Below are 24,534 nucleotides of genomic sequence, written 5' to 3' on the forward strand. Positions count from 1 at the left end.
GTACATGCTGCTGTCCTTGACCTTCTGTACAGGTAGCATTGTAATTGAGATTGTCTGCTATCACCTTATTTTCCAGGTAACCATCATTTGATATAGCTCTGCGCCCACACATTATTCAAGCATCACATGTACAGGCCCACAGGTTTATAACTTCTCCCCCGTAGAGATGGTATTGTCATTTTATTTTTAACTGTATGCTTCATTACTTTATTATACTGTCTGTTATTACGTTCTGGGCCAACCTTTTAATGATTTAACTCTGCTCAGACATTGCGTTCAAGACAGGTGCAGGGCTACAGTTTAATACGTTTTGCTCAGTTTTGTCTACAGCTTATAGGCAAAGCACATACAACGCAGAGCTCAGGCTGAAGGTGAATGGTGACTTTCCTTAATGTGAAACTTTATGGGGACAAGGGAGATGATTCAACTTGCCCTTCAGCCATGAAGCGCTGAACACTGACACACTCTGAAACAGCTCAGGCACTCATTTCATCACGGGACTTAGTATTTCTAGAACTCCCTCTACTAGTGTTGTTTCAGTTATTGATTATAATCGATAATCAATTGGTTGGGCAAACCAATTCACTGATCGATTGTGAAACTCCATAATTGATTGCACAGTAAGGGAGACAGCTGTGATGCACTCTGCACAGACTAGTTCCCACCCCTTGTTTGTTGGGAAGAAAACCGAGGATTCCAAACAATTTTTTTTAAATGCCACTAAATATCATACACATGACATGGATTAAAATGATCCCAAAACAATAGATCCATATCCTGGAGGAAAAGCTCATTCTCATGTTTGGACATATTTCGGATTTTACGAAGAACAGGAGTGTCCACCAACAAAGGGGAATTTAGATATGATGAAGACCTTATGCAGACTCTGCAGAAAGGAATACGCAAACAAAGGTAGGTCCAGCTATTTTTTATTGAAATCAACGAGGGGATGCATTTGGTTCTATATGTTTGGCAAACACGTACTTCAATACATATTGTGAAAAAAGAACAGTATTCTAATTTTCGTTTTGGTGCTACACCAAAACAAAATTATGTGATATGTCTTACGTTGTAGGACTGTGTAAACAGTTAAACAGTATGATATAAGCCTTCCGATCCACTACAGTAGGGGTGAATTATTTATTCCTTTCATAAGTTCCAAATATAAAACCATACCCCATAGTTTGGAACTTTTAGGATAATTTGGAAAAAAATATAGTCATCAACAACGAATGTAATTATTAGGAGATCGATCACCCTAATGTAAAATGATTGAGCTGCATTTGTAAAGTTACCAAACATATACATGCTGTCTACATAATGGACCATGCATCTGGTGATTGTCATTTCGGAGAATCAAAAAGTTTCATGGAATTCCAGTATCTAAAATTTTAAATCCAGAGTTTTATTTTCATTAAATCATTTGCGTAGTTTGTGCTTTTTTCTTATATAGCATATAAATCAAAGAATGTGTTGTCTGTTAAAATACTTCAAATGTCTTTTCATAATGAAGCTCCATCTCGTGTAAATATGTATCATGCTTGAAATACATAAATTATCAGAAGATTATCCTGCTATTACTCTATTACTATTATTATATGATGGAAAGGTGATCTCTAAGGTTTGTTACTGATGTTCCCAGAAATCTCTAAGGTTTGTTACGGATGTTCCCAGAGACTTGTGACTATTTAAAAACATAAAAAGAACACATTTTAAAATGTTGCAAATTAAATTTTTAAATATATGTACAAATTTAATATTAATTTAAATCCTCCTTTCTTTCTGATTTTTTTATATAGTTGGTTTAATTCAATTGATTTAATATACTTGTGCATAAATTATTTGTCGTTTGCTTTTATTTCAGTATAAACCATTTATTTCAAATAAATTTCAGGAAATACTACAAATCTGGCCTTTTATTTTGATCATGACCACAAAGAAACTGGATCAACAAGAGGTGCTGATGTTCCCTCCCCAGCCAAACAGACTATGATTGATAAACAAGTTAAGAAGCCAATGGAGAGCCAGCTGAGCCTTGTAGACCATAAATACTTTAGAAACTTTGTGATGCTTCTTAATCCAAAGTAAGCTTTGAATGATAACACTATAAATTATTAATATTTATTTAAATTAACAGTGAGAAAACAATAAAGTGTTAATCCATTTGATTCTAGATGTCAACACTGTATGGTGTTGAATTTTGAATTTTCATACCTAAATTAAGCAATGTTGCATTAAATATAATGCTGTCCTGTCTAATTAAACATTACATAAATTCATTGTTTTCACTATATTTAGACACAAGGAACATTCCAAATACATGTATACCCTGTCTTGTTTGACTACCGTAACTAAATGTTTCAACTTTACTTTTTCAGGTAGGAAATTCCAGCTCATGAAGCAGTGTCCTCCAAACTAGCTGAGAAGAAAGACCAGGCTGAGAAAAAAGTGAAAGGGGAACTACATGATGTTCTTGATATAGCTGTTAGTCATGATGCATGGACTTCATTAAGTGCAGAAAGTTATAGTACAGTGACTGCACATTTTCTATCCAAAGATTGGGAATTGAAAAGTGTTTTATTAGAAACACGAAATGTTGAAGGCAGTCACACTGGGGAAAACATAAAAGAAAGCCTATTGGCCACTCAGAGGTGATGGAGTCTTCCAACACCAACTGGAGTCACTGATAATGCAGCCAGTGAGATAAAGACTTTTGATTTACTTCACTGGACTCGATTTGGTTGTTATAGTCACAGAACAAACCTTATTGTGAAAAAAGCTTTAGCTATATCAGAACTGTCACAAATCATTGCAAATGGGTACAGATTTGTGACCTTTTCCCATCAAAGCACAAACATAAATGATGTGCTAATGAGTAAGCAGCAGTTACTACTTGACATAGGTACTAAAGGACACAAGGTCAATGATGGATGTTCCTACTAGATGGAATAGCACTCATGACATGCTTGAATGACTGCATGAGCAGACACCTGTTATTATTCCTATTATCAGTGACCCAAAAGTAGGCAAGTCAGCAGCTACAACATTGAAAAATTATCTCTATACATTTGATGAACAAGCATTGGTTGAAAAACTTGTGGTAGTTCTATCACTGTTCCTGAATGAAACAAACTGTTTGCGGAGACAAATCACCAACCATTCATAAAGTTATCCCAATAATTCTTAAACTTGCCAAATGTCTAGAAACAAATGTTAATGATCTACCATCAATTGCCAAATTTAAAGATGTAATGAGACAAGAACTTGACACTAGAACACAGGACAAAGATCTAGATCCAACACATGGATGGATGAACTCCGTAACAGGCCATCAAGAGACCTATTTCCCTACCTACATCCTCAGCTTTGATACAGGGATAGTGTGGGAAATCAATAAAAGGAGCCAAGGGCCACTCATAGGACATGAAACTGTGAAGGCTGTCCTACTGAAGCTCACCTAGCAAAAGTCAGTTTTTTGCATACCAAAGTGGATATTGCACTGATAGGGTCCCGTCATTCCCGCCATATTTTATCTTGGTCCAAATGGCAAACGATATTCTACGTCTGGTCATTGGCGTTAGCACCCTATATCCATTTATCCATGTCCCTGGGTTCCCACTGGAAATACTACAGCACATTTTGAATGCCACCCATGAGGGAGACTTTGCCATCAATGTGGACTTAAACGGCGCATACCTTCATGTCTGTATTCACAAGGCCCCTCAGGATGTTCCTGTTAGTCGCCTACAACATTGTATACTGATTCAGGGCACTGTCATTAGGGCTCAACATTGGTTTGCACTGTACCTTGAAAAATACTTGAATTTTAATTCATCCCTGAAAAGTACTTTAGAATCATTTGTACCTTGCAAAGTACTTGAAACTAAGCCTCTGTCATTGAAAAATATAAAACTAATCGACAGATGTATGAAAGTTTCATTTCATACCATTATGCCATGTAATCAAAATAAAACTATTTTCTATTGGGTGGTTTACAACACGTGACCAATCAGATATTTATAATTGTACCTTGAACTGATTATAGAGAGCATTTAAAAGTGTGCAAATCTTTTCCAACAATCTTTCTTCTTTGTCAATTTTTTTTCTGTGGCTGCAGTACATCTCTGTAATTTAACACATGGTCAGTCAGCTGAACACACTCTCATAACAAAAGATATGAAAAATATGCACAAAAATGGTTACAGTTTGTTCTTTTTGTATGTCCAAGCTTCTGATTTTCAATGTACCATCTAAATTTCTGCTAGAAGTCTGTTATTTACTTTTTTGGCATTGCGACAAAACTTTGGGCATAAGTTATGGTCATTTGCTTGTTGAATATCATAGTGAATGTTTTCCATATCGGGATGTGACCAATGCAATATTTTATTGTGGGTTTTATTACATAAAGGTAACCAAAATGTAATTTGTCAAAATACAAGTGTCTTTCACACTGGTTTTGTCTTCATGTACTCAGAATTTCCATTGTTTGTTTTCTCAAAGTGTAAGTGCTACTCACTGAAGACAGGTCACCCCTTACTGACGAATTTAACTTGTATTTTCTTTTTCAGACCCGCCCTCCCACACACACACACACTCACTTATCTTGACATCCGCCTATATCGACAATATTTCCCCGGGTCCGAGGATGTCGACATAAACAGGTAGGACTGTATCATGCTTTGAAGTTATTCCAGAAATCGACTTTGACCGCCGTGGACAACTTCAGGATTGCATAAATTATGCAGATCACTATAATGAGGTCCGCCAATGTATTTTCATGAAGTGTGTCGGAGAGAGAAAGTGGGCTTAGGCAATCTCAGTAATATTCAGGAGTTCATTTGTTTTTGCTTAGAAATAAAGCGTTGTTATTCTTGTAAGAATTTTTTTAAAATCTCTATTATAAAGTCTCAAGCCTATTGCACAAATATTAGGAAGTGCCTTGTCAGGAAATTACAACATTCTGAGTGAGAACTGAGGGATGGAGAGACCATTCCTTCTGTATTAGTTGATTGTTCCATGACAAAGAGTGGCCAATATGTTGAGGCATCCCAAGGATATGGTGAACATGTGGCTTTGTTGTTGAAAACAACACTTCAGCAAGTCTCACACCATGACCCAAAGGTCTGGAGACTTGAAGGAGGACCCAAGTCCCCAGACCTTTACCTGGTGGGACCCAGCATTGGTGGGATGGATTGGGATAAGGTGGAATGCCAAACTCCCATCCTTTGTCTCTCCTGTCCAAGACTCTCTATCATTGGATTAGATGAACCTGAACACATACACCTACCCTCCAAAACCCCAGATTCCAAAAGTGATACAGAAAGCAAAGGGATCAGCCTGTTGCCTCATCCTCATCGCACCATTCCAATGGGAGAAGTCATGGATCAATGACCTTGTCAGTGTTGCATTGGAGACCACACAGACACAGCAACTGAAGGCCACCTACAAGTCCCAGTCTCACCTTTCAGATGGTACCTTAATTAGAACAGAGCTGTTGCATCGAGAGAGATCATGCCTCTTTCTACTTCTTACACACAGACAGGAGGATATATAAAAATATGTAAAGGGGTTATTTTCTCAGAATCTAGGGAAATAACCCCAGCTCAAATGAGCTTATTACACATTTCAGCTTATAAGGTTTGAGCAGTTGCCACCAACCTAGCATCAGACTGGAACTGTTCACTAGTCAACTTCATTCAGGCTGTTGGATGGGGACAGAGTCCACATTCTCTACCTTTTATCTCTGTGCTCTGTCATCCAAGAGGGTCCAGTTAAATCTGGTAGGACCTATATCCATAGCTCAGCAGTTCATCCTTCCAGATTGATTGACAGCTTCAAGATGCCACTTCAGGACTTCATTGGATTTGCGGAGTGGGTGGGTGGGAATTTTCCCTTTTGAAGCTGTACCCTGACTGATGTAGTCCCCTCCTGTATGATTACCTAAAAGCTTTTTCACATAACTTAGGGGGCCAGAAATGATATCTCCAGGGTAAGGGGATGTACCCATCCACCACCTCTTAATATTCTCGAAAGGTATTATGATTGGGTAATGTATTTGAAAAAGAAACCAATATTACCTAGTAAAATATGCTTCTTCAAGAATACTTATCATAATACACAGACATCTCCTGGCCTCTCTGCAGTTACATCCATAGAGAGCATGCCTTCTGCTCCTGTAATAACTGATGTATTCTTAAGCTTTGACACCAAGTCTTATATACATAAGGGGACATCACTCTACACAGCCACTACATAGGTAGGAAGACAACTTTTAACTCCCTTTAGCTAAAAGTACTATCTGGGAGGACTGGATTTGTGAGGTAGTAGTAGTTTTCCTAAGATATTATAATTGGGTAATGTATTCTCAATGAGACATATATTACTAGGAAAAAACTGGTTTTATAAATCTTCTTATTGCAATATATCCTGAACAGAAAATTTTATGGATGTAGGGTTTTCCCCAAAAGACTTCTTATGATGCCTAATTTGTTCTAAATGTAAATGGTGTCAATCTGACATCCAATATGGCTGCCACAGCAGCCATCTTTTTATTGCTACCCCCTTCTGAATGTAAAGTCATATTAACATGGGGTTTACACCAAAAGTCTTCCTGTGATGTTGAATTGTTTCTCAACATAACTGTTGTTGACCAGCTTGAAAATATTGCTATCACTTCCTTTTTCTGCATGAATGTACACATCTTCTTGAGGTTTTCATCAAAAGATTTCTTTTAAAGTTTTGTTGATTTTAAATTAGAATGATGTGATATCCAATATGTAGCCATCTTGAAATGGGGTTTTCATTAGAAGAATTCTTATGTTGTCTAGTTGTTCCTAAATGATGTGTAACCTTGAATATGACCACTATGGCGGTTATCATGAAAATGTGATCTCATCTCCCAGATGAGTGGCTGTATCAGCATGGGGTTTCACCAATAGATTTCTTATAATACCGAGTTGGTCTTAAATGAAATGGGGTGCCAGCTGTACATCCTGTCTGTTGTGAAAATCTTCTTGTCAAAACTCCTTCCGAATGAATGATCATTATGACACGGGGTTTTGACCAAAAGATTTCTAATGATATCTACTTTGTCCTAATTTAAAATGGTGCCAGTCTGACATCCAATATGTCTACCACTAATTTGAAAATCCTGTGATCGTTAAAGAATATCAGAAATGGTTTCAACACACAGAACTGCAACAAAATCACCATTTCTATTCACTATACTATTGAAAAGATGGTAGGTTGATGAAGAACATGGTATAGATTAGGGATCATATCATAGCCAACAAAGCCTGATCAACCAGAGTTTCAATTTTTTTTGGATCTGTTGTCCAACATTTGTTCTGTGGTGAAAAGATGTAGTCAATCTCACAAAACATTACCACTCCCCACCCCTCACATTACCACTCCCCACTCCCCACCACACACCCAATCTTCTTACTATGGAAAATTAACTCAGAATAGTTATGCATTTGTATTGTATTAAAGTTATTGTATGGATATGGAATTATCAGTATCAGTGATATCGGATACTGGACTTTTCTTTATTTTCTTAAAAGTCAGTAATTCGTTTCATCATCTTATCAAAATGAAATAATTGGCCAGTAGTCATGACTTTGCAACAAATCATTTAAGTTGAAATGGTCGAGGAGTTTGCTGTTACAATAAAGCTTGCTATGCTATTTCGGCTATGCAGTAGTACATAGCCATATTTAGTAGTACATATGCATTAGTACATAGCCATATTTATCGGCATGCATTTTATTTTGTGAAGGGATTATTTCACCTTTTATTTCTTATGCTTTTTTGAAAATGACTTAACTGTTTGTTGGGAATCCTTCTTTGCCCATAAAACCAAATGCTCTACTCCCAAACTTGGTTGAGGCAGGGAACTAGTTCCCAAGTACCTGGCCCATTTGGAGTTTGCATTATACTTTTTACCGAAGCCACATATCCATTTCACACTTAATGCAATATATATATATATCTCATGAACAAGATGATATTAATATCAGAGTATGGATTTCAATTAAAACAATTATTTAGCAGGTCTGGATGAGTGCTTCTTATGGTTTAGCAGAAAATCTCAAGGTCCACTTTGGCATTTTTTAGCTGGTCAAAAGGTTAGTTACATCAGACATGTCAAACATATACTAGTACAATACATTCTGGTGTCCTGCATCCAAATTAAATTGACAGTATATCTGTGTGAATTTGATTGTGAACAACTCACTTCTCTGGATGCATTTTTGACATCATCTTTGCATAGAGTTTTAATCCTTTACCATCTGGCTTCAGCATTGAAGGAATATTTACATCTGTACTGTGTTTAAAAATAAACAGGGAAAACAATGCCTACATTCATTCCCTTTAAATCCTCACAAAATCACAAAAGAATAAGTAACTTCAAATTAATTTAGTTAGATTTAGATGTGTTGGCTTATTTTTCTATTTAGCTTGGCTGGGAATGACAACGTCAGTTAATATCATCAAAGTTTGCAATGAAAAGAGGATGGATTTGACATCTTTATAAACATCAATGAATATTTGAATTATATTCAAATGCAATCAACATATGTGAAATAGGATCAGAGTCATGTAACGCTTCTAAACTATTATGTCCAAGATGTTAACCTACCTGGTTAATGTTAACCTACCTGGTTAACATTCTACAAAAGCACCAGTTTAATCATTGTTGTACCAGCATGTGAAATTGCTTGTTTCACCACTGATCTACCTTGGGTTCCTTGTCAATAAGATTTTAATCCCATCTCATCCTATCCCATCATTATATTCATTTGAGCATGGAGTTCTGCACCTTCTGGACCCATCTAGGTCTCTCTTAAGAACATGACTTTAATCTTTTTGGTGGTGTCTATAATTTGCTCAGAGAACCAAATTTCAGCCATTCAGTTTCTTTGATTCTGTGGTCTCCTCAGTGCATTAATGGATCCTGTCATCTTGGAGCTGCTTGTTCACGAGACCCCAGCAGTTGATCCCAAATATAGGTGAACTTGGCCTTTGCTTTCATGACAGATTACTAAGTTTAAGCTATATGATCTCCTATCTCAGAAAATATGAAGACCTTACTTGGCTTATGGCAGGCATCCTGCTGTAGCAACAGCTGGAAATCAAGATCCATTCACATGGAAGCACAACAGGGAGAAGACCCACCTCCTCCTTCCTAGAAGTGAGGAGGCATGAATGTTCTTTATTCATGGCACAAAATATCTGGAAAATGAATCTGTATTCTGTCAGTCATCTCATTTGCCATCATTTACATAAGGCAAGGAGGAACCATGGCTTCCATTTTCTGCCTTCTGACTAGGGATTTTTTTGGAGTGGTTTCATCATCAACACATCCACCTTTAAGTCTGCCACATTAAAGGCAAACTTAATATCTGAGTGGACTCACAGTTCCACATTAATCTGCCATTAGTAACCAATACCATACTCCATGTTTGCCCCTTGGTCTTTGGCGTACTCTGCACCTGTTTGGGGGTTTACCTCTAGTAAGCTTTTGCAATGAACTGGAAATGTCAGGCTCCAGATCATGGTCTCTTTTATAGCAGGCCTTAGTGCTGACTAGACCTAGTTGCCTCCCACAAGGTGGACAAAAATCATGGCTCATTGATTTGAGCAGCAGGAATTGCCTGGAAGAGTTTTCTTAGCTTTGGTCAACAGTTCTTGCATTTGGTTCTTAGGTACCTGTCAGCTAGTTAAATGATCTCCAGCCCACTTTGACTTAATTTTTAATCATACTTTACACATATGAAAGTTTTAATTAAGGGATGAGAGTAATATCAATCAAATTTCACATATGCAACTAAAATCCAAAGAAACCTGAAACTGCTATTTAAGGTAGCACAAAACAATTTTCAGCTGTGACAGCAGTTGAGGATGTTCCCTTGCATATTTGTATCTACCCCGTATCCAAATGAAACTCCACAACCTTTAAGATGTATATATTTTCATACTGGTAAGAGAAGTGAAAAACTGAATCAGTAGAAAAGATTGTCCTAACAATGCCAAAATACTCATTTTATAGTCACTCATGCCCATTTCACCAGCAATGTATAAATATCCCTAAAACTCCCAATTTTCAACCCATGCAGAACCTGTTTCATATAAGGTGGTGTTAGCATCCCAAATATTGCTTAAATACAAAGGAAAGTGAACCCTGACTGGAACAGTTGTCGCAAATCATTTACTATTGCAATTATGATAAACATATTGATGCCAGAATGACTGGCTGAGTGCCCATCTCATGCTCTTATTCCATTAAATGAACTGGCCTTTGTCCTTTCAGGAATGGTCTGTGCACATCTCTCTCCTGATAATGAAACCCATAGCGATTTTTTATTGATTGTGACAGGAAACACTGTCCAGAAAGGGCATTCTGATTCATTTTAACAAAATCTTGTCAGTTATCTTGGAAGGCAGGGGGAACCAAGTCATCAGTTCTCTACCTTCTTGTCTGAGATTTTCTCAGATGTATTCATAATTGGCAAACCAACAATCAACTCTGTCATCTCCCAGGCAGGCTCAATGTCCATGCACATTTGTCGTCCAGACACATTCAGCTGAATCACACAGAAGATTCCAACAACCATCAGACTTCAGTCAAATCTGTCTCCACCTTTTTTATATAATTATCCCTGTTTTTTATTATCCCCGTAATAGGCTGACCACTGGGTCAGAGAACATCATCCCAGTGACATCTTACAAGTACACCTTTCAGGTTAATAAATTAACCTAGGGACATGAAATGTAATGAACAAAATAGAACACACACACATGCATATTGCACACAATCACTTTTGACACAAATTAGATAGGCTGACACAAGTATACAATGTATAGGTGATATATACTTTGCAATATTACAGTATTGGTACCTGTTTATTGCATTGCACAAGTTGCATGTTCATGATTGAGGCACATTTTTGAAAAAAATTGGTCCACTTTTTGGTTAACTTCGTTTATTTTTCAGTGTTTTTATGCACTTCAACTGTTTGTTTAAAACCATAAATGGAAGGATTTTGCATATTGAATCTACAGGTGTAAATATAATATTTAGCCAAAATAAGCAAGAGATTACACAAAATGTCCAATTGTTCACTAACTAAAAATATTTCTTTTTTGACAAAGGTGCAATATTTGGACAAAGGTGCAAAGCATTTAGTAAAAAGGTACTAAAACTTTGAATTATCGTGATATTGCAGTCATAGAATAGTTGTTCAATATGTTTATTCTCACTTGTACAGAAAGTGCATTTGTCACCATCTAGTATATTAATTGTTGTCAAGAAGTTATTAGTGACAATTATTATATGTATTAATTTAAAATTAAGAGAGCTCAATTTTGTATCCTTAGTACTTAGTTTTACCCACTATAAATCTTAGACCACTTCTCACTGCTTGTATTTTTATTTAACACATTAACCCCTAGTGACAAGTTAACGTGGCAGGAGGTAGTAGCCTACTGCCGAGCTCTGTAACATCATAGTCATGCATGATACACTGAAGTGGATGGTATTATAGAAAGGTAGATAGATGTAGCTCTACAATGATACTAAATAATCTAGAATATCTAGTTGCACTACAAAATACAGAGGGAAAAACCTCATTTTTGGGACCCGATTTTTTTTCTACTCAAAATTTGCCCGTGGTCAGAATCCGATTTTGTGTCTGGATTTCAGACTTTTTGGTCTCAGATCTAAGGCAAACCGGTATGAACTGCAAACAGACAGATGAACCTTTGCAAAAGTAGGATAAGACGGGCATTTGGAATAAATAGTGGTTTCGATACAAAAAATAATGGCTCCGTTTAGCAAAAAAAAGAAAAAAGAACTCCAACTTTTACCCTTCTGCTCATGCGCAAGCCAAATAACCAATGAAAGACGATGTTTCTTACACAACTAGGCATTAGGTTATTGAAAGATCACCTGGGATTTGGTGTTTTCGGATCTATTCAGAAATAGCTTTCAAAATGTGTTTCCTACTTGATTTTCAGGCAAAAATGACAAAACTCCTCCAGTGGTTAATGTGTTAATAATTGCATCCACACTTCTTGCTTAGCAATGTGTTGCCTCTTTGCATTAAAAAAAAAAAATCTTTGTAAACAAACTTCAGAGAGTTTTGTTTATGCAAGTTCATTATTTCAACCTACTGCTTATGAAACATGTTGTGAGCCAAATGGTATTTGATTGCCTTTCTAAAGGTATTGATTTGCCACAATTGTCAACCAAATCATTAAGAATTTCAATGCTGTCATTTTTCCAGGATTTGTTGTTGTGGGGTTTAATGCCATTTTTCAGCGCACGATAGGCTATGCATGGCGGCCAGTATTAATGGTGGAGAAAGAACCCGGGAAAACCCCAGGAAGAACTAATGACCCACGAGAAGCTACTGGCAAGCTTTCTCACATACCCACATTGGCCGTCCAGGATTTGTATTGATGGAACTTTCTAGTTCAAACAAAATATGACAAAATTGGATCTTGTGGATCCTCTTTCCAATTTGATACTGCCAAAATTACATCTCTCCAAAAACTGTTTTTAATGTGATTACCAATTTCTTCTAATTTTTTTCCTTCCAAATTACAAATATCCTTCATATTTCTGAATACAGTTGTACTGACTATGTTCTGCCATGCTCCATCCTTGTTTTCCAGTAATCTTTTAAACCTCTTATCTTGTGTATCATATAATCCTTCATCATTCTCTGTTAGTATTCACATGTAATTCGCTCTCCTTTTCCACCTCACACAAACTTAAATAAAGTACAATTTAGTTCAGCTTCAATTTTCGCTGATGAATTTAGAAGTGCTGAAAAGAGATGTATGAATATGGGCAGAACAAGAGTTTTTATAACAATTACTTTACCAACTAATGAGAGATGTCTTTCACTCCAGCTTGCCAGAATTTTTTTTGCCTTTAGACTTTTGTACAATGGATTTTAATAGATACTAGATCATAAATGGTCAGTTACGGTTAATAAATTCATGACAGACTTTCAATTTAAATTAAGTTGACATGCTATACTCAAGGTTTGTGTATCAGTATAGTCCTCCTTTTCAACACCAGCATGTGTATCCATTGTAAACAAATTTGAATGAACTAAACCGTCATAGCTTTAAACCTGTAAATTGTCTGACCAAAGCACTCATTTTACAAGATAGTGATTTTAATTGTTACCCTAGAATTCTTTGTTCACAGCATATGACGGGATATAAAACTCAGTGTCATTTGTATTAATTAGTACAAACAACACATAGGACTTCTCTCCCAAAATTCTGCATCTGGATTGGAAAGATAAAATCAACCAAAAAAGAGTAAAGACAAAAGTATGTACATTTCTATGGAACTTAAAAGTTTCTTCTGAATGGTATATCAATAACCATTATCTTTCTGGGTTAGATCAGACCATTCCAGTGGGTTAATGGTTAGAGCGTCTGCCTCATATGTGGGAGGTTGTGGGTTTGATCCCAGGCTGAGTCATACCAAAGACTTACAGAAATGGTACTAACAGCTGCCTCACATGGCGCTCAGCATTAAGAGGTTAGTGTTAAGACTGATTGGTCTGGTGTCAGGATAATGTGACTGGGTGGGACATCATGCTACATACCTGCGGCATGATGCCCCAGTGACAGACATCACTATGAACTGTCACTGCAGACATCGTAGTGATATGACTGAATTCTTTTAAAGCTATGTTAAAAATCCAGACACACACACACACACACTCACTCTGGCTTAGATCATTTTGTATTTCTTGTATATTTATTATTAGGCTTGGTCATAGGGAAAGAAAATGAACTTCCCAGGTGTCAAGTTCCCAACATAGAGGAGCTAATGCTTCGGGGGTCTACATACTTGTGATAAGAAAGGCTGTTAATTATGTCGTCAGTGTACACTTGTTATAATGAGCTTTAACCATATGAAATTTACCCCAGTGATAATCTTTTAGCATACAGTATGGACGTTATGTAGAATATGATAAGTGAGTAATGTTTTCAGCAGAAGACTTTTGTCCAGCCTCAGCAGATGGCAAGAAACAAGTGGGTTTTTTTCTTTTCAAGCATAGATGCAGTCAGCATTAAAAAAGTATTTTTGAAAAAGTTTGAAAAGCATATTAATGTAAGTGGTGGAGCGGTTCACAAAAAAAACAAAATCTTTCCTGGAAACATTATTTCTATGTATAGTTTCTTCCATTGCAGGCCTTAAAATTGAAGATGAAAGTATATTCAAGCCTCTAAAAACTCCAATGACAGACATGGAGTTTCGAAATTACCTGGACTCTGATGGTCACATGGTGAAACCAGAAGAGTTCAGACTTAGTATTTACCAAGGAGGAGTAGAGCCAGTATTAAGGCGAGTGGTATGGCGTCACCTTCTGAATATCTTCCCCACTGACCTGTCTGGAAGAGAGAGGTTTGACTATATGAAAGCAAAAGAGCTTGAATATTACAAGTTGCGTGATCAATGGAAGCAATTATTTTCTAATGGTCTTGTATCCAAGGAAGCAAAGAGTGTGGCATCTATGGTTAAAAAAGATGTGTTGAGAACAGATAGGGGACATAAATGTTTTGCTGGTGGAGATGAAAATAAAAATTTGCTCTCCCTGTTTAATCTTCTAGTCACTTATGCACTGACACATCCAGAGGTATCCTACTGTCAAGGAATGAGCGACTTGGCGTCTCCACTTCTCGTAGTTCAGAAAGATGAGGCCCAAGCTTACATATGCTTCTGTGGACTTATGAATCGTCTAGCACTCAATTTCTGTCTTGATGGCAGAGCTATGACAGCCAAGTTTCAGGACCTGTCAAATCTTATCCAAATTTATGACCCACATTTTCACACTTACATGAAAGAACATGGGGCTGAAGATTTATTTTTTTGTTACAGATGGCTGCTTTTAGAGATGAAAAGAGAATTTCCATTTGAAGATGCATTGTATATGTTAGAAGTCATGTGGAGCACTCTTCCTCCAAATCCACCAAAGAATAGTCTAGCATTAACAGAACCAGATTTTAACCCCAAACTTCTTTCCACTTCTCCCCACTCTCCAACCTTTACCATTAAGCAGACCCTGTATGCTAACTTACTGGCAAAGAGACGTTCCTCTGCCAATTTGAGAGCCAAAGAATTGAATTTGCCCAAAAGCAAACTTCCCATTATTTCAGTTGAAGAGGCAGCCAGTTGTAAGATTGAAAATAATGAATCCAGTCCACAAGACATTGACTCAGAAATTCAAAATTCAAAATTAAGTATGATAGCAGATGAGGACTACAATGAAGTTATTAAGCAGGAAGTTATTAGTATAGAGTGCAATATTATGCCCAATGAAAATAACAATTGTTCTAAACAAAGAATGTCCCCATTATCACCCAATGATGTCATAATTACAGAAAACCCAGTTTATGAAGATATCTCCATCAAGAGCACCAAGGATTGTTCTAAAGCACAGTCCATAACATCCACAAGGAACCAGTGGTATGAACATTCAGTGCAGGACATTTTAGTGCCTTGCATTCCTTCAGGACAGCAGTCAGACAATGATGGGACACCAATGCAGTTCCATTTATCCATGGAGATGCCAGGAAACTCTAGAGAAGTCGACAGAAGACTGATTAAATCAGCTGAAAAGATTCCAGATATTAAGGGCTCTTTTTTTAGTGGGATGATACAGATTTTGACTTCTCCAAAAAAGAGATCCAGAACTGTAAAACAACCTTCAAAACAACAAGTGTCACATAAAGGGAAGATACAGGATGCACACACCTCAGCAATGGAGAGTACAAAGGATCGGGATGGTTCTGGCATTGCTGCTGACTTACCGCCAGTTAAAAGTACAGATGAAGACATACATGTGTCCTGTCAGAAAGAGAATGTCTCAATGGTAAAGTCCCCAAATTCAGAGGACTGTGGTTTGGAATTCAATGAGATACATTATGCAAATAGTCCACATAAGAAATTAACCGATAAGTATATTGTTGAAAAACCTGGTTCTCAGGATTCCGAGAAATTACTTGATAAAGAAGACAAAAATTCAGAGAGCCAGACTAGTCATTCTGGTGAAGAAGTTAGCAAGGACAGTCTCTCTAGTGAAGAAGTTAGCAAGGACAGCCTCTCTAGTGAAGAAGTTAGCAAGGGCAGTCTCTCTAGTGAAGAAGTTAGCAAGGACAGCCTCTCTAGTGAAAAAGTTAGCAAGGACAGCCTCTCTAGTGAAAAAGTTAGCAAGGACAGTCTCTCTAGTGAAGAAGTTAGCATTTTCTCACAGGCAGACCACCCAGTAAGCTTCAAGCATTCATCTTGTCATATAAATTGTACAATAAATTGTGATGACCAGGATAAAAATGGACAAAGTCATGTGGATTCAAAAGGCATGAAGAACAGTGGGATTAAAATTGCAGTAACAAGGGGAGATGACTTGAGTGGAAGTGTCCAGTGTTGTGGTTCTGATTATGTTGAGAATAGTTATAAATCTAGTGAAATGGACTCAGTTTGTCATCAAGTGTCTGAAGACCTGTGTATCTCTGAGTATCAATCAGATTTAACAGATGCTCTGAATTTGTCCTTAGTTGACAATGTTGAAGAGGGGGGTGACCTCAAGAGTACAAGAAAACTTCCACCTCCTGATGAGTTTGGTATGGGGAATCCCTTCCTGATGTTTTTATGCCTTTCTATCTTGATGCAGCATAGAGACCACATCATGAAGACCAAAATGGAGTATGAAGAACTTGCCATGTATTTTGATAGGATGGTTCGCAGGCACAGTGTTCATCGTGTGCTCCACCAGACAAGAGCACTCTATGCAGACTATCTGAGACAACACAAGAATCTGTTAGATCAAGAAACTGATGACTTTGCTCCAAGTGTTTAAAGAGGACCATATGGACATGAGACAACACAAGAATCACTTAGAAGAAACTGAGGACTTTGATCCAAGTGTTTAAAGAGGACCATATGGACATGAGACAACACAAGAATCACTTAGAAGAAACTGAGGACTTTGATCCAAGTGTTTAAAGAGGATCATGGAGATACCAGTAGAGACATTAAAATCCATACTTAGGAACCATATTGAAAGATGCGAAGACTATCTGCCTTGTAATGCAGATGCTATCTAGCTTATACTATAGACAAGGACCTACATTCACAAATTTTCTTTGAGATTTTGAAATTCTCTTTATGTTGTTTGCACTTATGATACGGTCACTGAACAGTAAGCACACATCATGATTAGAAAATAGTCACAACATCCAGATTTTATTGGGAATAACTGGTTTTATCTCATGTAAAATTTGAGTATTTCGTATTATAATGAACTCTTTGTATTATAAGGAACTCATGAAAACATTTGCTCCAGAGTATTAAGATTGCCAGGTTTGTTCTTGAGGGAAAAAAGTCTATCTGGTTGAGAGAAAAAAATGTGATTGGCAGATTGTTTTTGAAAATAATTAGTGTCCATTTTTCTGTTTTTTGACCCATAATCAAGTTTCTGGAGAATAACTCTCAAACATCTCTTTGAAACTTGGTACGTATATTTAGACTTGCAGTCCAATCATGCATTTTGCCATTAGTAATTATACAGTTTCAAGATTTGTTTTTTTTTTTCTCTGTTTTTTTTTCCATTCATTCCTTATCCATCCTTTCATTTCTGGAGCATAATTCTCAAACTGTTCAAGGTATTTGTATAAAATTTGGTACACATTTTTGACTTGTGGTGCAGATGTTTTGATATTCATAATTCTTCAGTTTCAATAATTTATATATTTTCACCATTTTGTGAGATTATGGTATGGCCATTCATCTGTTGTACCTTGTCCAGCTTCCATCTGGCAGAATATGTTCAGATTTCAAAGAAACCATCCTGACTTGAAAACTTTTCAGGTTTTTACAAATGATCCCAATCCACTATCAAATGGGGCTACCATTACCAAAATTCCATTGACGATCAACATTTGCTATTTTCATCTTGCAAACACTGCCAAACCAGCTTAAACCAAAAATTATACAGAGCATTCAGGATTAAGGACTTTCAGCTATGCATTCAGGATTAAGGACTTTAAGCTATGCATCCAGGATTAAGGACTTTCAGCTATGCATTGATGCTGATCAGTGATCAAATGGCCACCAAAACTAAAGATAAAAATGACTTCACAAAACCACTCTGCAGAATTGTATTAAATTTGATAGAAAAACCATGGTATTAACACCTTTCAGATTTCACAGTTGATGCCAATATGTTGCTAAATATAGCTGTTGTTGCTATAAAAAATAGAAAAACCTAAAAGACTTCTTAAAAACCATTTAAAAAATTGACAGAAACCTTAGTTGTACTCCTGGCATTTAGATTTCTACAAATGATTTGCCACTGATACTAAAAATAACAAATCCATTCAGTGAGTTCTCCGCAAAAAGTTGACTAAATTTTACAGAAAGCATTCTAATATGAAGGGTTTTAATATTTGCACATGGATGCCATTTTGCAATCAAATATGGTTGCAGATCCTGGAAACTTTCATGCCAGGATGGTTTCTTTGAAATCTGAACAAATTTTGTTCAGTGGCTTGGCTAAGAAGTTGTTTAAAGGTTGTCTGTTTTTACTTTTGGTAGCCTTATTTGTCAAAGACTGGCATCGTCTGTACAAAAAATCTACCAGCATGCTCTGTGCCAAGTTTGGTTAACTTGGTCTTTTTAGTAGCTGAAAATTCAAACTGATGCCAGATGGAAGCTGAACAGTGTACAACAGATGAAGGGCCATACCATTTTAAACAGAGTATTGTACTTAAACTGAGTATTGTACTTAAACCTAGTATTGTACTTAAACCGAGTCTTGTATAGAGCATTATGGATTAAAACCTTTCTGGCTTGTGACAGCGATGCTGATTAATGATCAACAAAAAGTTGACTAAATATTACAGAAAACATTCTAATATGAAGGGTTTTATATGTTTGCACAAGGATGACATTTTGCTATCAGTTATAGCTGCTGATACAAAAAAAAGAAATATCTTTAATAACTTCTTAAAAGAATTTGACCAAATTTGTTCTAGCTTGTAATACCTTTACGATTTGTACAAATATGATTTGGCTACCAACTATGACTGCCATTACTAAAAATATTAAAGGTAAAATATTTGCACAAAATCACAAATAAATACTGACAGAATTGAACCAACTTTGACACATTGTCCCTGCATAGGAGCCTTTCAATATTGGACACATAATGTTAATATTGGACAGATAATGTGCAATTAATTAAGAGTTTAACGTTTTTTTCTGAGTTTATCGTGGTATAAACTGTTAGTAGCCGACTCACACAGCGAATAACATCCAAAGGGCATTATGTAAGCTGTGTGAGTCAGCAACTGACAGTTTATACCACGATAAACTCAGAAAAAATGTTAAACTCTTATAATTGAAATTTCAATTATTTATTGTTATTTTGTCTGCATCATTAAAAAAAAAAACAGAAATCTTAATTGAGTGTAGTAATACATGTTTGGGGTTTTCTATTATGTAGCTATTTATAGCACTTGGGATTGTCCTGCTGGATTTCACAAATTTCAACAAAGAAAGAATGCTTTTATTTATAAAAGATGAGAAATGTTGGTTGCTTTAGTCTTTCAGATTAAATTTATTCAGTTATTTTTTTTATAAATTGTTAGAATGTTCTTTTCCTTTAATGCTTACTTCCTGTCTGCCTTCACTGAAGCGGGTATTATTAGAAAAGTAGTTCTCCTTACAGTTCATACACAAATAAACGCAATTCATCTTGATCACATGGTAACATTCTGTTCAGTGGAAATGTTACTTTCCTTTACCAGCTACTGGCATTGCAGTTATGTATGAATAAATGTACAAAACCTGGAGAAACCTTTAAACAATTGTTTTTGTATTGGAGAAATGTCAACAGAAAGTATGCTACTGACCCAGATTTCTTCTTATACATTTGGCAAAATGTTTGGCAGATGTCAGGCTAATGAGTGATCTCAAACTTTCTTGTAGCCCTTGTTCACAACCTGTACATCAATCTAGCTATTACACACAACTTTGTTTACTGAACATACCTCTCAAACAGTTCAAGGTGTCGCTTTGAAACTTGGTACACACCTTGGACTAGTGATCAAGTATGCCCTTTCTTATTTACAATTCTTCAGTTTTAACATTTCTAGTGCTTTCCTTCATTTCTTTTTTTTCCTTCTATCCATCCATTATCCAAACTATATATATATATATATATATATATATATATATATATATATATATATATATATATATATATATATATATATATATGAAATTTGGTAAACATATTAAACTAGTGGTCAGTTTTCATTGGTCCATCTATCCATTTTCTACATTGTCATTTCTGAGGCAAAATGTAAAAACCATTTCAGATATCTCTATGAAATCGGGCATACATATTTGACTAATGCTGTAGTTTTGCCGTTTGTTTTTGTTTCATTATATTTAACGTTCTTATGTTTGTTTGCCCATCCATCCACATAGCTCTTGATAGGCGGTATATTTGCATATTTTACACTCGCAAAATATTGACTCAGAATATATTAAGAAATGTTTAGTGTGCAGATTATGCTAAACTATTTAATTTTAGGCATGTACTTAAAAGCTGTCAATGTATTGATCCTGCCATAATCACATTTAATGTTGTTTTATTGTACATTCAGTTAGTATGAACCATGCTATCATGACAAGTTCCACATTCAATCAGTATGAACCATGCCATTGTGACAAGTTCCACATTCAATCAGTATGAACCATGCTATCATGACAAGTTCCACATTCAATCAGTATGAACCATGCTATCGTGACAAGTTCCACATTCAGTCAGTATGAACCATGCTATTGTGACAAGTTCCACAGTCAATCAGTATGAACCATGCTATCCTGACAAGTTCCACATTCAGTCAGTATTAACCATGCTATCGTGACAAGTTCCAAAATGTTTCATACATGAAATGATAGTACTTGATGACTGTAAAAACATTCTGATAGTTCTTTACAAAAATTAGTGAAACTTTGTGTGCTTTGATGTTCACAAAATGCCATCTATACTAACTTGTAAGTTAATTATACACTGTAACTGCAAACTGCTAAGATACAGATCTGATATTGCATAATATTCCAGCAGAACAGGGTCTATTTAGGTTTTATTTGGAGTAATGAGTAGAACAAATAATATGGTCCCTGATCTGCTGGCAAATTATGTGATGGCAGATCATCAGTACCTGTGTTATTTGCAGTTGGACCTAACTTTTAAGCCAGTATATATATACAGTACCTCATTGTATTAAAAAAAATCACTGTTCCTGACCAGAGAGCAAAATAAATAAATTCATTAAATTTGTAGCTATGTATATATTATATCCACTTACGATATCTCTGTACAGTTTTGCATGTGGTGTAGATGTGTTTTTTGCAATTCTCAGTATTTTAGTTTAAATATTTTTCCAAATATTAATTTGTCTGTTCATTCATCCATTCATTATTCACACTTTGGGTTTTGGAACATAACTCCCAAATCTTTCAGCCTTTTTGGTGGCCTAGTGGTTAGAGCATCCGCCTCAGATGCGAGAGGTCATGGGTTCGATTCCTGGCTGAGTCAAACCAAAGACTTATAAAAATGGTACTTACAGCTGCCTCACTTGGCACTCAGCATTAAGAGGTTAGTGTTTGGACTGGTTGGCCTGGTGTCAGGATAATGTGACTGGGTGGGACATCATTCTACATGTCTGTGGCATGATGTCCCAGTGCTGGACATCACAATAAACTGCCACACTGCAGACATTGTAGCAATATGACTAAAAAATTGTTACAGCTACATTAAAAATCCAAATCACACACACCCAAACCTTTCAAGAAATCTCTACAAATCTTTGTACATGTACTAGACTGGTGGTTCAGGTGTGTCATTTGCTATTCATAGTTTAGATATGTTTAGCCCACTTGTCTTTCCACCCAAAATGCCAAAAACTGTTAAAAAATATCTCGGTGAATCTTTATCCACATCTTAGGTTGATGGTTCAAGTGTGTCATTTGCTTTTCACAATTCTTTATTAAAATATGTTTACTGTTTTTGTCCATTTGTCCTTCCACCCATCCATTGGAACCACTTTGATTTTGTGGCAGAATTCTGTATGACATTTGGTCTGCTCACAGAGATTTCCCCAGATGTTTGCTTTTAAAAATTAGCTGGAGAATGACCCCATCAAGGTCAGCTCAGCATGATTCCAGTCTGCTCCCCACACCAGACAAGAACTGGCACTAATTATTAACAGGTGCCAGCATCAGAGGATGCAATACAACTTCGTATTAAATTGTGTCAGAACTACTGATGCATTAAACATAATACAAGAGCAGCATTTGTGCAGTGTTAGACAGATATATTTAGTTCCTGTTTAGTACCATTTGTCAGTAAATTCTGTGTAAACCAATGATATTTACTTTTCTCAGAAATAAATTTACAGTTAGTAAAAACTTTAAAGACCAGAACTTTCAATCAAAACTAATAGCAAAGTATTTTCATGAGAGTTTCCTTTTTCAAGGCGTTATATTTTAAAGATGTTTTGCTCATAAAAATAAAATACATTTTACATATTTTGAATCTGGAAAAAAATCTGACACTGATTTAAATCAACATAATTATCCAGTTTGCCTTTTAAGTTGGTGAAAATAAAGCAAGATGAATTTGAATAGATAAGCAATAATGGAAATTAAACCAACTACCCAAAATGCCATTTTGTCTGATAACCAAAACATATGGGATAATTGTTCTTTAGTCTGTAAAAAAAAGTCAACTATTATGTGGAAGAAAGAGATACTTGGAGCTGATTTAACATCATGTGGAATATTATTCTAAACTAATGTACCTGAATATTTAAAACTGTTTTAATAGCTTCTTTTTTGACTTGGGTACTTTGAAATTTTGCCCTTTTATTGATCTTAGATTTGGCTTACCAGTAGATTCTCCATCCTGGGAAATGGTGTTTAGGTAAGTGGGGGCAGACTTTCAAAACACTTTGTACATTATTTTGGCCTTTCTCAAAATATTCTTTCATGCATTATTGTTGCTACATTTGCTATTCACAGTAATTAAGTTAAATATTTTTAATGATTTTGTCATCCATCTATCATTCACACTTTCATTATTTCTACTTCTTGTTACTTCCATATATTCTTCGTACATAAAAATTTCCTGCATGTAAAATCTGACAATCTGTCAAATCATTGTATCTCGTAATAGTCGTATCGGAAGGGAGAAATGTAAATGACTTTTTATCTTGAATTTTTTAGATCCTTCTGGTATGTAATACAAGGGATATAACTATGTGTCCATCGATACGTCTGCACTTAAACATTTTCATTTCTGGACCATAACTCTAAAAACATTCAACATACTTCAGCTAGACATGATATACATGTCAAGCAAGTTTTGCTTGGGTATCTTTTTGATACTGGTTCTTAGAATTTTCTGAATTCAGTATTTTTTATTTTATAATGGAGACAATGTGTAACATTTTGTTGGACGTAAATTGACAATGCTGCATCATAGGATACTATATAAGTAGTAGAAAATTAAAGTACTGGAACTTAGAGAATTTTAGGTATGAGTCTATAGAGAATTTTAGGTATGAGTCTCTGTATAAATGGGAGACTTGGAGGAGGGGATTTGTAAGGCCTACTTTTTCCACAGATAAGAATCCCAGTATTGTTGGTAGCTAAGGTAGCTTAGTTGGTGGAGCAGCAAACTCAGAAAAGGGGTCATGGTCAGAAAAGGGTCATGGGTGTTTGATACCCAACCAGGCCAGCACAGTTCAGCTGCTTCTGTTTCCCCCATGGAAAAGGCACTTAACTCCCATTCCTGACCATGATATATCCAATAATCTTTTGAAAGTGCTGTTAAAAGTGAACTAATCAGTCAACCAACCCAATCTTGTCCAAGGTATGATTATGTAAAAATCTCAGTTTGAAATAAAATAAATGAAACTGTTGGTGAAACGTGGGCCATGATTTTACATACACAAATGAAAGAGTCGTGTAGATAATAACAAAATGGGCCATGATTTTATATATACATATGAAAGAGTCATGGAGATGATAACAAAATGGGCCATGATTTTATATACACAAATGAAAGATGTGTGTAGATAATAAAATGGGCCATGATTTTATATACACAAATGAAAGAGTCATGTAGATACTAAAATGGGGCATGATTTTATATACACAAATGAAAGAGTCATGTAGATAATACTAAAATGGGCCATGATTTTATATACACATGTGAAAGAGTCATATAGATAATACTAAAATGGGCCATGATTTTATATACACAAATGAAAGAGTCATATAGATAATACTAAAATGGGCCATGACTTTATATACACAAATGAAAGAGTCATATAGATAATACTAAAATGGGCCATGATTTTATATACACAAATGAAAGTCATAGATAATACTAAAATGGGCCATGATTTTATATACACAAATGAAAA

At 35.8% G+C, this 24,534-nt stretch overlaps 1 protein-coding gene and 1 long non-coding RNA gene across 2 annotated transcripts in view; both read left to right on the top strand.

The window, feature by feature from the left end:
* The window catches only part of LOC149774344 (uncharacterized), a 48,963-nt gene extending 26,852 nt beyond the window's left edge, over positions 1-22,111 (top strand). The window contains exon 5 of the mRNA XM_089945438.1: positions 14,224-22,111. Within this exon, the coding sequence (XP_089801564.1) occupies positions 14,224-16,889 (2,666 nt within the window). The 3' untranslated portion in view covers positions 16,890-22,111. The remainder of the gene's footprint in view (positions 1-14,223) is intronic.
* LOC149774345 (uncharacterized) lies at positions 480-3,716 on the top strand. The gene is made up of 3 exons (XR_016416883.1): positions 480-912; positions 1,895-2,084; positions 2,379-3,716. It is a non-coding gene; the product is annotated as an uncharacterized LOC149774345 (long non-coding RNA).
* Positions 22,112-24,534: the final 2,423 nt, after the last annotated feature.

Source organism: Sinohyriopsis cumingii, unplaced genomic scaffold (assembly GCF_028554795.1).
Source record: "Sinohyriopsis cumingii isolate HCF-2022 unplaced genomic scaffold, ASM2855479v2 utg000349l, whole genome shotgun sequence".
In the NCBI taxonomy this organism is placed as follows: domain Eukaryota; kingdom Metazoa; phylum Mollusca; class Bivalvia; order Unionida; family Unionidae; genus Sinohyriopsis; species Sinohyriopsis cumingii.